General features: G+C 36.8%; 1 protein-coding gene across 2 annotated transcripts in view; it reads left to right on the top strand.

The window, feature by feature from the left end:
* LOC110104065 (general transcription and DNA repair factor IIH helicase subunit XPB1) overlaps positions 1 to 12,760 on the top strand; it is a 76,810-nt gene that overhangs the window by 29,029 nt on the left and 35,021 nt on the right. For both annotated transcript variants that reach the window (XM_028696129.1, XM_028696130.1), the window contains 3 exons: positions 6,779 to 7,116; positions 7,268 to 7,343; positions 7,439 to 7,632. In XM_028696129.1, coding sequence (XP_028551962.1) covers positions 6,779 to 7,116; positions 7,268 to 7,343; positions 7,439 to 7,632 — 608 coding nt within the window. The remainder of the gene's footprint in view (positions 1 to 6,778; positions 7,117 to 7,267; positions 7,344 to 7,438; positions 7,633 to 12,760) is intronic.

The raw sequence follows: 12,760 nt of genomic DNA, 5'->3' as shown, positions 1-12,760 counted from the left end.
TTGCATATCAATCATCATTTCACAGATTCCCTGATAATTGTATTCAGTACATTATGCGACAAGCTAGTTGATGTCATCTACAAGGCATCGTTATATTCAGTGCTTGTGTTTTTATATGAGTCATTATATGCCTGAGGGGTCTTCTACTATCGTTTGTAAAAGTCACCATTTTAACAGACAAGTTGATTGTCGCTTGCATTGAAGCTTTCATTGATGTAAGTAGGAGACGCCCATACATTCTACAACTATCTTGTTGTCCTTGCAAGTACGATGCATTTGACCTCATAGGCACTATTGTAGGAATCCACTACATCTGCCACGTGTCAACCAGCATCATTCCATGTGTGCTTATGTATTTAGGCATTGATGGTTGATATTTGCTTTTATTTTTGACTATTGTTCATTGCTTGTATGCACCAAAATCTTGTGCATCACGAGTCCCCTATTTATTTGCTTGTATTTGTCTGAATGCGTTAAGTTGTTATTTGACATTTGCATTTTGATCTTAATTGTGCATTTTAAGATTTGGGGTTCCGTTTCTTTTAGTTTAGTTCAAGTCCTATTCCCTGTTGTTCGTACAAGTCGTCTGCACATTTGGTTCAAGTTTTGTGCATTTCTATTCAAGTATGGGTCCTCTGTATTGCTGCTCAAGTGAGGTCTTCATATTGTTCAAGTCTTGTGTACTTTAGTGTAAATTTTGGCAGCATCTCGTATCTCCCATTTGGGGGAAATATAGGGACCTAGGCCATCCCATCATGCTACAAGAGCGTGTATGGTAGGTGTCAGGAGGACACCGGGCCGTACATCTCTTCATCCCACCATGCTACAAGAGGGTGTATGGGGTCCTCAAAGTACACAAGAGGCTTTCCCCACCATGCTACAAGAGGGTGTATAGGGCTTACTCACCTCATCTTATGCGTCGCACCGGGCTCCCTCTTACCGTGCTACGAGAGCGCGTATAGGTGGTTCTCTGGTCCACCGCAAACGTTGAAAATGAGATTTGGAACATTATACATTGCGTAACAGTCATCGGCGGTGCTGATGTCGAGGTCGAGGTAAGAGGTCTCATGGTAGTTGAGGTTGTCCCCACCTTGCTACAAGAGTGTGTATAGGGCTTACTCGCCTCGTCGCACCTGTCGCATCGGATTCCCCTCTACCGTGCTACAAGAGCGTGTATAGGGGTCCACCGGCGCGTCAAGCGTGTCGAGGATAGGACTTTTAGGTTAGAAACTTATACCTTTATGGAGGTTGGAGAAGCGACGATGAGGATAAGGCTAGTTAAAGGCTTTTTTCATTTATAATTAATTATGATTAATAATTGTTTATAATTAAAAATAATTTCGTTGACCAATTGGGAATGAAGTTGGTGGACACTGGTTGCTATGGAGTGATGATGGGTACAGGGAAGGTGGAGAAAGGCCAGGGAATCTGTAAAGGAGTGGTGTTGACCATCCAAGGGATTCAAGTAAGAGAGGACTTTCTTCCACTAGAGTTAGGAAGTACTGATGTCATCTTGGGAATGAAATGGTTGCAAACTTTGGGGGAAACCAAGGACAATTGGGGAGCACTCACGATGGAATTAATAGTGGATGGGAGAAAGGTGGTTATAAGGGGAGATGCAGGGCTATCCAAAGCCATGACATCACTTAAGACCATGGTTAGGGACATACAAGAGGTGGGGGAAGATTATGTGGTGGGACTACACAGGTTGGATGCGATCAGATTGGAGGAGGGAGGGGATGTTTCTCTTTCTATGCAGCCCTTGGTTCAGCAGTACAAAAAGGTTATTCAGTCAGCTCAAGGATGGCCACCTCCACCGGAACACGAGCATATCTCCACCTTGAGGACAAGGTGGATTTTGGGGAGGGGAGTATTGTTAGACCGGTCCACTGGACCGGTCCAGCCGGTCCGCACAGGACCGGCAAGTCGCAAAGAGCGACCGATCTCCGCCTCCTGCGGAGATCGAGCGGCCCGACCAGCCGAAGAGATCATTTTAGGAAGCGTTTTTTAGCATTTTGAGAGGGAAATTTGAATGTAGGGACTGTTTAGGGATTTCCTTTTTATTTGTATGCATTAAATAGTAGATTTTCCTAGGGTTTGAGCATCTTGAATTTGGCTGAAATTTGAGATCTCGTAGATTTAGGGTTTCTTTGGGCTCTAGCGGCGTCTAGAGATTTGGGAGAGATCGATCCTCCTCTCGAATTGAGGATCAATTGTATCTTTTCTGTTTTATTCATCTACTAGTGAAATACAAAAGTTTTTCTTCGTTTTCTATCAGATTTCCTTGTCAATTTGCTGTTTTTCTGCTGTAAACAGCAGATTTTTGCTGTATTTCTGCTGTGGACAGCAGTTTCCATCGGATCAACTTCAGTTTTGGTGAGAAACACTTGCGAACTCAAGTGTTTCCTATCAGATGCACAGACACGGACACGGCGACACAAATACGACACGACACGGACACTAGACACATCAATTATTGAAAATATAGGACACGAACACAGGTTGGACACGATGTTATAGTTTTTATATTTTTAAAATTATGTAAAAAACTTCAATAAGTATAATTTAAAAAAAAAAATAGAAATAATAAGTCATTTAACTAGAATTTGTGCTTAAAATGATTAATATTAGGATGTCGAGAGTCTAGCCTCGATGCCTTTCATTAGTCGCCGAGAGAGGAGATGAAAATGCCTTCACTGCCAATGAGAAATCAAAATGAGAATATTCGATTAACGGATATTAAGTGCGGACGTTGACTTGATGTTATGGATAAGAAATAAGAAATTTTGTTTAAATCCCTCCAAATACAAGAAATTATATTTAAAAAAATTCATAAAATATTTAAGATACGCATGTCGGTCACGTGTGTCCAATTTGTATTTAGTATTTTTTTAATCGGGCACATTTTTGACGTGTCCGACACGTGTTGGAGTGTCGGGCGAGTGTCGTGTCGGACACTGCACGCCTCTTTGAGGAGAAGTGTCGGTGCATCATAGGTTACTTATGAAGGGTTATCACCGTCTTACAAAGAATTTGCTACTTCTCTTGATAATATCTAGGTTCCTAGCACAATACAAGAGGCATTGCAAAATTCATACTGAAAAAAAGCATTACAAGATGAGATTGATGCATTTGAGAAGAATGGTAAATGAATTATTACTAATTTGCCAATTGGAAAAAGACCTGTGGGGTGCAAGTAAATTTTCACTATAAAGTACAAAGCAAATGGATCAGTTGAGATGTTCAAGGCTCAATTGATACCTAGAAGATTTACACAATCCTATGGGATTGACTATTTAGAACTTTTGCTCCTATGACAAAGCTTAACACTTTTAGAATTCTTCTCTTATTCACACAGCTTAACACTATTCCAATTCTTCCCTCATTGGGTGTCAATTAAGATTTATACTTGCAACAACTGGACATAAAAATGCCTTTCTAAATGGAGTTCTCGAAGAGGAAGTCCACATGGAAATCCCACTTGGTTTTGAAAAAAAAGGACAAAGAATTAGGTTTGCAAACTCAAGAAGCCATTGAACGGACTTAAATAATCTCCACGAGGATGGTTTGATAGATTCATAGAGTCTATTTTGAAGCTAGGCAATATATATGGTCAACCTGATATTACATTGGAAAAATTGCTATATTGATAGTCTATGTCGATGATTTTATTTTATCTGTGAATGATGTGGAAGAATTACAAAATCTGAAGAAGTATTTGTCAGAAGAATTTGAGGTTAAAGATCTTGGAAATCTTAAATATTTTTTTGGAATGTAAGGGACTGGATCAAGATAGGGCATTATTATTTTTTAAAGGAAATATATTATATATCTTCTTAATGAGACTGATATACTTAGATGCAAAACTGTTGATACTCTTATGGATAGTTAGAAGAAAGTTGGCATTGAGAAAGATAATTTTGCAGATATTGGGAGATATCAAACATTGCAATGAGTGTTATAAGTCAATTCATGCATAATCCTCCGGAGGAACACATGGAAGCATGTAGGCTCCAAAATTTCGGCCCTGGCCTCCCCCGCTTTGCTTTTCTTCGGAAGAGTTTTAATTGATTTAAGTTTCGGGGTAAATTTTGAGAAGGCAGATGGTTTTGTAGATAAGACACTATCTAGAGATTTCACCCTCATTTCGCGAGGACTTTATGATCTGAGTTTTGGTTTCCTATAGGCACATGCCCCTATATTTAATTACCCCTCCCGATCACGAGAGAGAACTTGCGATTAAGGCTAATCGTCAATCAGATACGTAGGGATACATGTTATATGGCATATAGTAGCAGCATGGGATTAAATGTTGGAAAGTTAAATATTTAAAATTTAAAATTGCACCATCTTGCACTTAAAGCGGATAGTGGGGGAATGAATGATGGACCCGATCAAGATCCCATGGTTCCATTGTCTCAAGCCATCGTAGTCCCTGGCCTACTTAGTCAGAGGAGGTAGTCGACCCAACCTGATAGAAGGATCCCTATTGGCAGCCATGGGTTGCTTCGTCTATAAGGGTACCTTGTAGACCTGGAGTGGGTATTTGCCTAAAGGGACAAATTTGAATCCACCTTAGCTAACAGAGAGCTTTGTGCCCTATCGATCATCTCCTATTTATTCATATCTCAAGGATTTGATGTCACTAAGGAACGTATTGGTTCTGTCCATAATTGTTATCTCGTGGTGCCATTTGGCGGCAAAATCACTCGGTTCAGAGGGCTCCGAGTCATAATCGTTTATCCTGCGATGCCATTTGGCGGCAAAATCGCCGATCATAAGACACGTACCACATCCTTATTGACATGAGATTATTTGAGAATGGATCCTAGTGATATTTTTGACTAGGCATTAGCTCTTTATGATCTGAAATAAATTTCAATTTGTCCACCACAACAAACTATTTCGATGAGTGTTCAAAAATTCTTATTTATTGTGTCTTGCTTGAAGTTTAGTGAAGTTTGGTGAGTGGTATAATATATGTATTTTTTTTATTCTTTTCTCATTTGACAAATAGTTTTGAAACCTTCTATCTTCTTGTACTTTGATACTCGGAATACCACCATTTGAGTCATAAGGCTACTGTAAATTTGGGTCACCAATATCCTTAACAAAAGGATGATCATGAAGAACTGGCATATGGTGAGTTTATATCAATGATCTTGTATGTAGATTAGGCGCCGATAACTTTTTTGGGCATAGTACATCAATGAAATGCTTTGATTACATGGCAATATCTATAGTTGGTTTCAAATTGTGTTAAAACTTAGCTTTGAAATGTGAGGAAGTGCGACCATCAGGTTTGTTGGTATATTTCGATTATTTGTATGCTCCTATTATTCTAATGGCTAGGATGGTTTTCGTAGTTCTGTATGACTCTTGAAACATTCTTAGTTGTGACCAAAAATTTGTACGAATACTAGGAAGGCATGCCTTAAAATTTAACTATTTGTGCCATGGTTTAAAATTGCGCAATAAGAGGCGCGCTCAGCGCAATTTCAGACTTTTAAGCCTCAAAGCCTACACAATGAGAGTTGGCATTAAGGCGTACGCCTCATGTTCACTGAGGCGCCCCTTGAGGCGCGCCTCGCCTCATATTTTAGAGGCATCCGCCTATTAAAATTAAAAAGAAGCCCTAACCTAATAAGATTCCACAATTGGTTTGTCTGCTCGGTACCGTTTGGTATCGCTAGGTACATGCTCGGTACTGCTCGGTATCACTAGGTACAACAATGCTTGGTACCGCTAAGTATCATTCCGTACAAACGACTTACAAACTTTAAAAATAAGCAGAACTTCAAAATTATTCTTGCAATAAAAATTACGAACTTAAAAAATTATCAGGTCGAACCCCGCCAGGGGGCAGCGCCCCCTTGGACCCCCGGCTGCCCGGCATATTGTTGTATTCATTGCTATTTAATTTTGGAATTATATGTTAATGAAAAGAATACTGTAATTTGGGAAAGATAGAATTTGAGTTGTACTATATTTCATATTGTCTTATTATTGGGATATTTTGATTTCACTTCATAACTTGTGCCTTTTTATATTTTATATTTTTTGCTCATTAGTATATAAAAAAATTATTATTTTATGTTTGTGCAGTCTTTTGATTTTGTGGCTTACGTCTCGCCTCACCAACGAAAAACGTCTCAATACCCGATTACAAAATTTTAAACATTGGTATGTGCATAACCAATTAAGGAGGAACCACTCTAAATCTTATAAAGAATAATAATTTCCATTTTAACCAAGACCTTAGCTACAATGCCCTAGTAGAGAGCATAGTAATAATAGCATCCACTTGTAAATGTTTAACAAAAAATAGAGCCTAGAGAATGAATATAAGCTGGATGGTTAAAAGTAGTGGACTTGAAGATGAGAAAAAGCTACCCAAGCTAGATTTGTAGGAGGTTCCTCTGAAAATTCAAATATTGAGGACCACGTTAGCATACACATCATAGAGCCATTTACATGGTAGTATCTTTGACAGAAAAGTCATGAATAATCTGCTTCTAGTGATAATTTGATAAATATATGACAAGAATCAAGTAGCCAAAAAAAAAAAAAAAGATCCGATAAATCACAAATTGGACATGAGTATGTGAATAATCTCAGATTCTGTTCTTTGAGCCATGAAAAATGTAATAAAGAATGTCTTTTCTGACTAATTTTGGTTTTCAACTAGTGAGTTCAAGTCATGTATGACTTTTATGTATATTTTAATGACCCTTTTGTTGATGAAGGTTTTTGTAAACTATTTTGTCTAAAATTTCAGGACGAGCAAGATCTGGTATCATAGTGTTACCTTGTGGTGCTGGAAAGTCACTTGTTGGTGTTTCTGCAGCATGTCGAATAAAGAAAAGCTGCCTTTGCTTGGCTACCAATGCTGTCTCTGTGGATCAATGGGCTTTTCAGTTCAAGCTTTGGTCCACAATTAGAGATGATCAAATCTGTCGTTTCACATCTGATAACAAGGAAAAGTTCCGTGGTAATGCTGGTGTTGTTGTGACAACATACAATATGGTTGCTTTTGGTGGCAAACGCTCAGAAGATTCTGAGAAAATCATTGAAGAAATTAGGAATAGAGAGTGGGGTTTGCTTCTTATGGATGAGGTAAGGTGTCTTTATCGTTGGCTATAGAACCATTTAAATTTTGCTTTTCATGCATCAGTTCTATGTGATATTGGTACAATTCTGAATTTCTTATTTCATGACTGAAGATTGAACGGAATCTTTGGAGTTTCATATTTTATATGTTCTTCAGGTGCATGTTGTTCCTGCACACATGTTTCGTAAAGTCATTAGTATCACAAAATCACATTGCAAACTTGGGCTTACTGGTTAGATGCTTCTCTATGCATATGAAATTTTCTTTATTAAATCCGTCTATATCTTGTTGTTCTGATTCCTTATTTTTGGTCTTACATTATTTCAGCAACACTTGTGAGAGAGGATGAGCGAATAACAGATTTGAACTTCCTTATTGGACCTAAGCTATATGAAGCTAACTGGCTAGATCTAGTAAAGGGAGGATTCATAGCGAATGTTCAGTGTGCTGAAGTATGGTGTCCCATGACGAAAGAGTTCTTTGCAGAGTACTTGAAAAAAGAAAACTCTCAGAAGAAACAGGTATATGACCCAAAATGCAGTTCATCTTAAATTTTTGATAATATGTTTGTAACTATCTGTTAGATTAAAATAGGAGCCCTTCAAGCTGAGGTAGTTATTTTCCTTCAATGCATATAAGTTATAATTTTCTAGGTGAACTGTACGTTGTAGTGTTTGATGTTGCCTGCTGCTGACCTCTAACAGACATTCCAAAAAAAAATAAAAATAAAATCATACCTCGGCTTTGTTGAATGCTTCCCGGAATCCTACTGATTTTTCACTAAAATTCTCCTAATCCTTGCAAGAAGTCCCGCAAACCTCGTATCACTGCCGGCTCTGTCAAAATCCCGGATATCTCGCTAATTACCTCGATAAGAGCCTCCGTCTTGTTGTTAAAATGAGGCCCGCCAGAGCCTTTGTTCTTCTTCCGCTCTCTGCTTCCCCACTCAACTCACGGCCTTTTGTTTCCCTGATTTGACGCCAATCCTTCGCCATCCTCTTCCTCCTCCCAGGCCACGAACCCCATCTCTCCGACGAAGCCTAATGGCCCAAATGAAGCTCTAGCCCGGTCTTCTTTGAAGCCCGAGCGATCCCGTCACTCCTACCTATAGCCAAAGCCCCTATTGCAATCGCTTTCCCTATCCACTTCAAGCCTTTAACTAGCCCTTCATATCAACTGACCTAACTCAAGTCCTCTTAACCAACCCATGTTCAAGCCCATCTCCACCTTACTTTACAAACTTAGACAGTAATCACTTGATTCAATCCAACTCAACAGGTATAAATCCATATGAAAATTTTTGGTCCTCATCTTCTATTTATCATATTGATTAATGGTTGTATTTATTGCGTTTATTGTCGACAAGAATAACAATAAAGAGTATTATTATAATTAATAGTTATGATAATAATATTTATTGCCTTGGTTACTATTATTTATGTGTAATAATAATGATCATTATCGTTAATGCTATTAATGGTAGTTATTATTATTAATAGTTTTTGTCATTAATTATAAAAGTAGTATTATCATTTCCACAAAAAGAGAAAAAAAGGAAAAAAATAATAGAAGGAACAGGGAGAAGAAAATTTGACAAAAAAAGAGGGGATCTTGTGTAGTTTATATATTTTTGCACTTGTCAATATCTTCGTTGCCTCCACGCGCAGGTATAACTTCTAAAGCTCAAACTCCTGTTTTCAGCGTTCGCGTTGCATCGAAAAACCTTTTATAAACACTTTTCTCTGGCATGGTGGGAAGGGAACCCGGTGCGGTGTCTACGAAGAGGCGGGTAGGCCCTGTATGCGATTTTCTCTAGCATGGCAGGGACGACTATAAAACTGTGCATTTTAAAATAGTTAACCCGAAGACCGATACACACCTTTCTCTGGCGTGGTGGGATTGAAGATTTATGGTCGCGGTGTCGTCTGACAACTACCATATACTCTTTTCTCTAGCGTGGCGGGAGGCACAAACTCCTAAAATTTTTCCTAAACAAGGGAGACGCCAGGAGGTTGCTGAAATTTGAACTAAATAGGGGACTTGGACTTGTATCTGAATAGAAAATAAATGACCAAGAAACAAAAAAAAAACTTGAATCTAAATGAAATAAGCTTGAACTTGAATTTCATTTGAATATTAAGTGGACGTGACTTGAATAATTTGAACTCAAGTAAAGACTTACAATTTGGACTGCAGAGGACTTGGAATCAAATCTGATTTGAACTAAACAATAAACATGAATTTAACTTGGATTTGAACATAATTAAGATGGACAATCTATAAGGAGTTTCATTTGAATGATAACACAAAAAAATCCCAATGGAATTATCATTTTAATTTGAATACAAGTGTTAATTAAGAAAATGTGATTCATTCAAACCATATGCAAGCAAGCAAGGACTCATGCAAAAATTCATTTCAAGCTTAACATGGAATTTATTTGAACAATAACGAGCCACATGTAGTGATCATCTCAATTGGAATGAAGAGATGGATGTATTCGATATGAAATTCATCGTATAGATTGCAAATTACTTTTGAGAACAAAGAAAGGGCAAGTATAACTTGATTGCAAGAAACATACGATGTTGAAAATATAGTTTGATTACAAAGCCATGGTATGGGTGGGCCTTTGGATCATGATAGTCCACTTGCAATGTTGGACATGATACATCCCTAAGCAACAATTGAGGGGCACTATAAATTTAACTTAAACGTTTTCCCTAAAACTATTAAAGAAAGAAAACTCTTCACTTTCTTAAGATTGATTTCATGTCATTAAGATTGTCAATCCTATTTATAACTCTGCCCATCACAACTCATCGTCTTGGGTCGCACTTCATTGCCCTCACTTGCTTGGTTCGCTCACGCTCGTTTCCTTGCTCGAACTTTCCCTCTCCTTTTCCATCTCTTGATTAATCCCTCATCTCTCTCTCTCTCTCTCTCTCTCTCTCTCTCTCTCTCTCCTTATTCTCTTGGAAATAGACTACTCACCCATAGATCCTCTCTCTTGCCTTGGCTCTCGTTCTCATCCTCCTTTTTTTTCTCCCTCTCCATATTCCATTTCCCTTGATTATAAGGTCATAATTGACTAGTGTCAGTTCATTTGAACAAACATTAATTAGTTCATTTTTTTTAAATGAGATATTTTGATCTTCCTTATTTATAAAAAAATCATAATCAAAATTTATCTACTACTTTAAGTTACATTATGCTGTCATGTGATGAATTAAACAAAATTACTTGTTGTTTTATCAAAATAACATGAACTTAATTTTAGTCAACATAAATATTTATATTGAGTACATAACTTTGCATAACAAGACATTGCATGTAAAATAATGGGACATTATGTATTTTTCATTAACATCTTAAACAACTTTGTCAATTGATTAGGCTCATGTTGATTTAAAGTATAAAATCGTGTTATAAATTCAATATTCGTTGACTTTGTGTTGGAGTTGAAGCAATCGATTCTATCATATTTGTTTGCCATAAATCATTTGTAAAGGCACTTCGGGTTATTTCACTTCTCTTGAAGTCTTCTGATCGACTGTAGGGTAGCATTTTGCTCTATGTCCAGGCTGATGACACCAATAAAAAGTATTGCATCATTGCGAACATTCACTTTTATAAAATATGATAATTAGTGCAAACATTCATAACCTTACTAGTAGGACAAGTATTAACCCCATCAGTGATGGACTTGGGCTTTGTCGCATTTGATCCTTCTGAGATGGGAATAAATAGTCGTACATAGTGTTGTTAAATTTTTATTCAGTAATATTGACCGATAACAAACAACTTCTTATATATCGAAAGAGACACTAAATCATAAAATTTATTTTAAGTTCAAAATATAATCATTGCAAGTAAATATATCTCTCTTGTAGTTTTTCATTTATGATACATGCTTTTTTTTCTTTCAATCCTTTAATTTCTTAAAATTTTATACGTATACATTTGCTAAATACTAGGAGTGAGTGATAGCATAATTCAATGAATTCATCATATTTGAATTATAATAACTTAATGGAATATTGAAATAATACATAGGTTTGTCTCAAAGCATGATATTTTAAAATTTTCTTTTAAATTGTAGCTTAAAATATTTCTAAATTAATAAATAATTTATTTACTTAAATAAATTTCGTATATATTAAATTTGGTTACTTATAAATTTAATCCACCAAACTTTCCTAATCATAATTGATATATATTATCTAAACATTATCATTTCTCATGTACAAGTTTTAAAATATTTAATAAATGATTATAAAGAACCAAATAAAAAACTAGGTTTTATTTATATAAGAAATCTAACTTTAATTTTTTATCCTAAAATTTTGGAAGGAAGAAAACTCTTAACGTGCTAAAGCTCGATTTCATTCACTCACCGAAATTGTCAATCTTGTTTACAACTTTGTCTAGCAAGGCTCGACGCCCTAGCTCGTAAGCCCTCATCATTTCCTACATGCTTCGCTTGTGTTCACTTTCTCGTTTTAGGAAGAGGGAAATGTTGTAGAATGAGAAAGGGATAGAGTGGGTTTAGAGGTCGACTAGGGTTTAAAGAAAAGATCACTAATGTTGGGTTGCTAGGTTGGCCAGTCTGGAGGTGTTTGTTGGAGGATTTGGGTTGCTTGAGATGTAGTAGGGCAATTTGGCATAGGAGATGTTGTTGTAAGAGGTGATGGAGAAGGAAGATTGGTATACAAACATGGCCAAGCTGAGTTATTAAGAAAGCTCGAGGTGTGTTTTAGATAGAGCCTAACTTCTAGAGGGTACAAAGAAGGTCATCAGAGGTAGATGTGTTGAATGGTGAAAGTTGAGGATGCAGAAAAAAGATACGAGTGGGCTGAGAGGATATCGGCATTGTGGCTTGTGAGGGACACTTGGATGAATGCTAGTGGGACACTAGCATGCATAGAAGGTGTTTGGTGGAGCTAGAACATGTGCAAGCAAGCTGTGTGCAAAAGTGGGTTAGGTGAGCTAATAGTGGTGGTTAGTAGCTTGGGGGTGGCATGAGGGTTAGTGTTGCTAGTGATACTGCGAGGGAGAGAGGGAATTATGGGAAATGGAATTTAGGTTTAGGTGTTATTTTGAAACAACCTGACAGGATTGTTATAACACTTCATTTGCATGATTGATAGGGTGGGAGTGAGAGGTAAACAAGATTCAGGGGTTTTGATTTGATGAGATTTTTATTTTATTTTATTTTTTTAATAAATCATTCAAAAGAAAATAAAAAAGGACAAAGTAAATGTTAATAAACTTCTCACACAATTTCTCATTTCTTGTTCATTTTGAATTGCATGTTTTTGCCTAGTATGCAGATGGTTTTTTGTTTTTTTTTTTGAATTTCCCTAATGTGGAAATTTGAGTAATATGAATATTCGTTCTAGGAAAGTTTGAAATTCCAGATACCTCAGTGAAATCTATTTTGTGAATGCGAAGTTTGAGTAATTTTGATTGCAGTTGAGGTATTTTGAACTCAATTTATGTGATTGATACATTTGTTGTTTGAAGTTTTTGTCGAGATCGATTGAATTAAATTGGTGAGGTGCTTCTTTGATATTTTTGATACTCTTGTCATATTTATGCTGTCTGTTTTATGAAACGAGCGATATGGAGTGGTTTTTTACTTTAGTA

This window comes from Dendrobium catenatum, unplaced genomic scaffold (assembly GCF_001605985.2).
Source record: "Dendrobium catenatum unplaced genomic scaffold, ASM160598v2 fragScaff_scaffold_716, whole genome shotgun sequence".
NCBI classification, from domain to species: domain Eukaryota; kingdom Viridiplantae; phylum Streptophyta; class Magnoliopsida; order Asparagales; family Orchidaceae; genus Dendrobium; species Dendrobium catenatum.
This window is presented reverse-complemented; position numbering and strand designations above follow the sequence as displayed.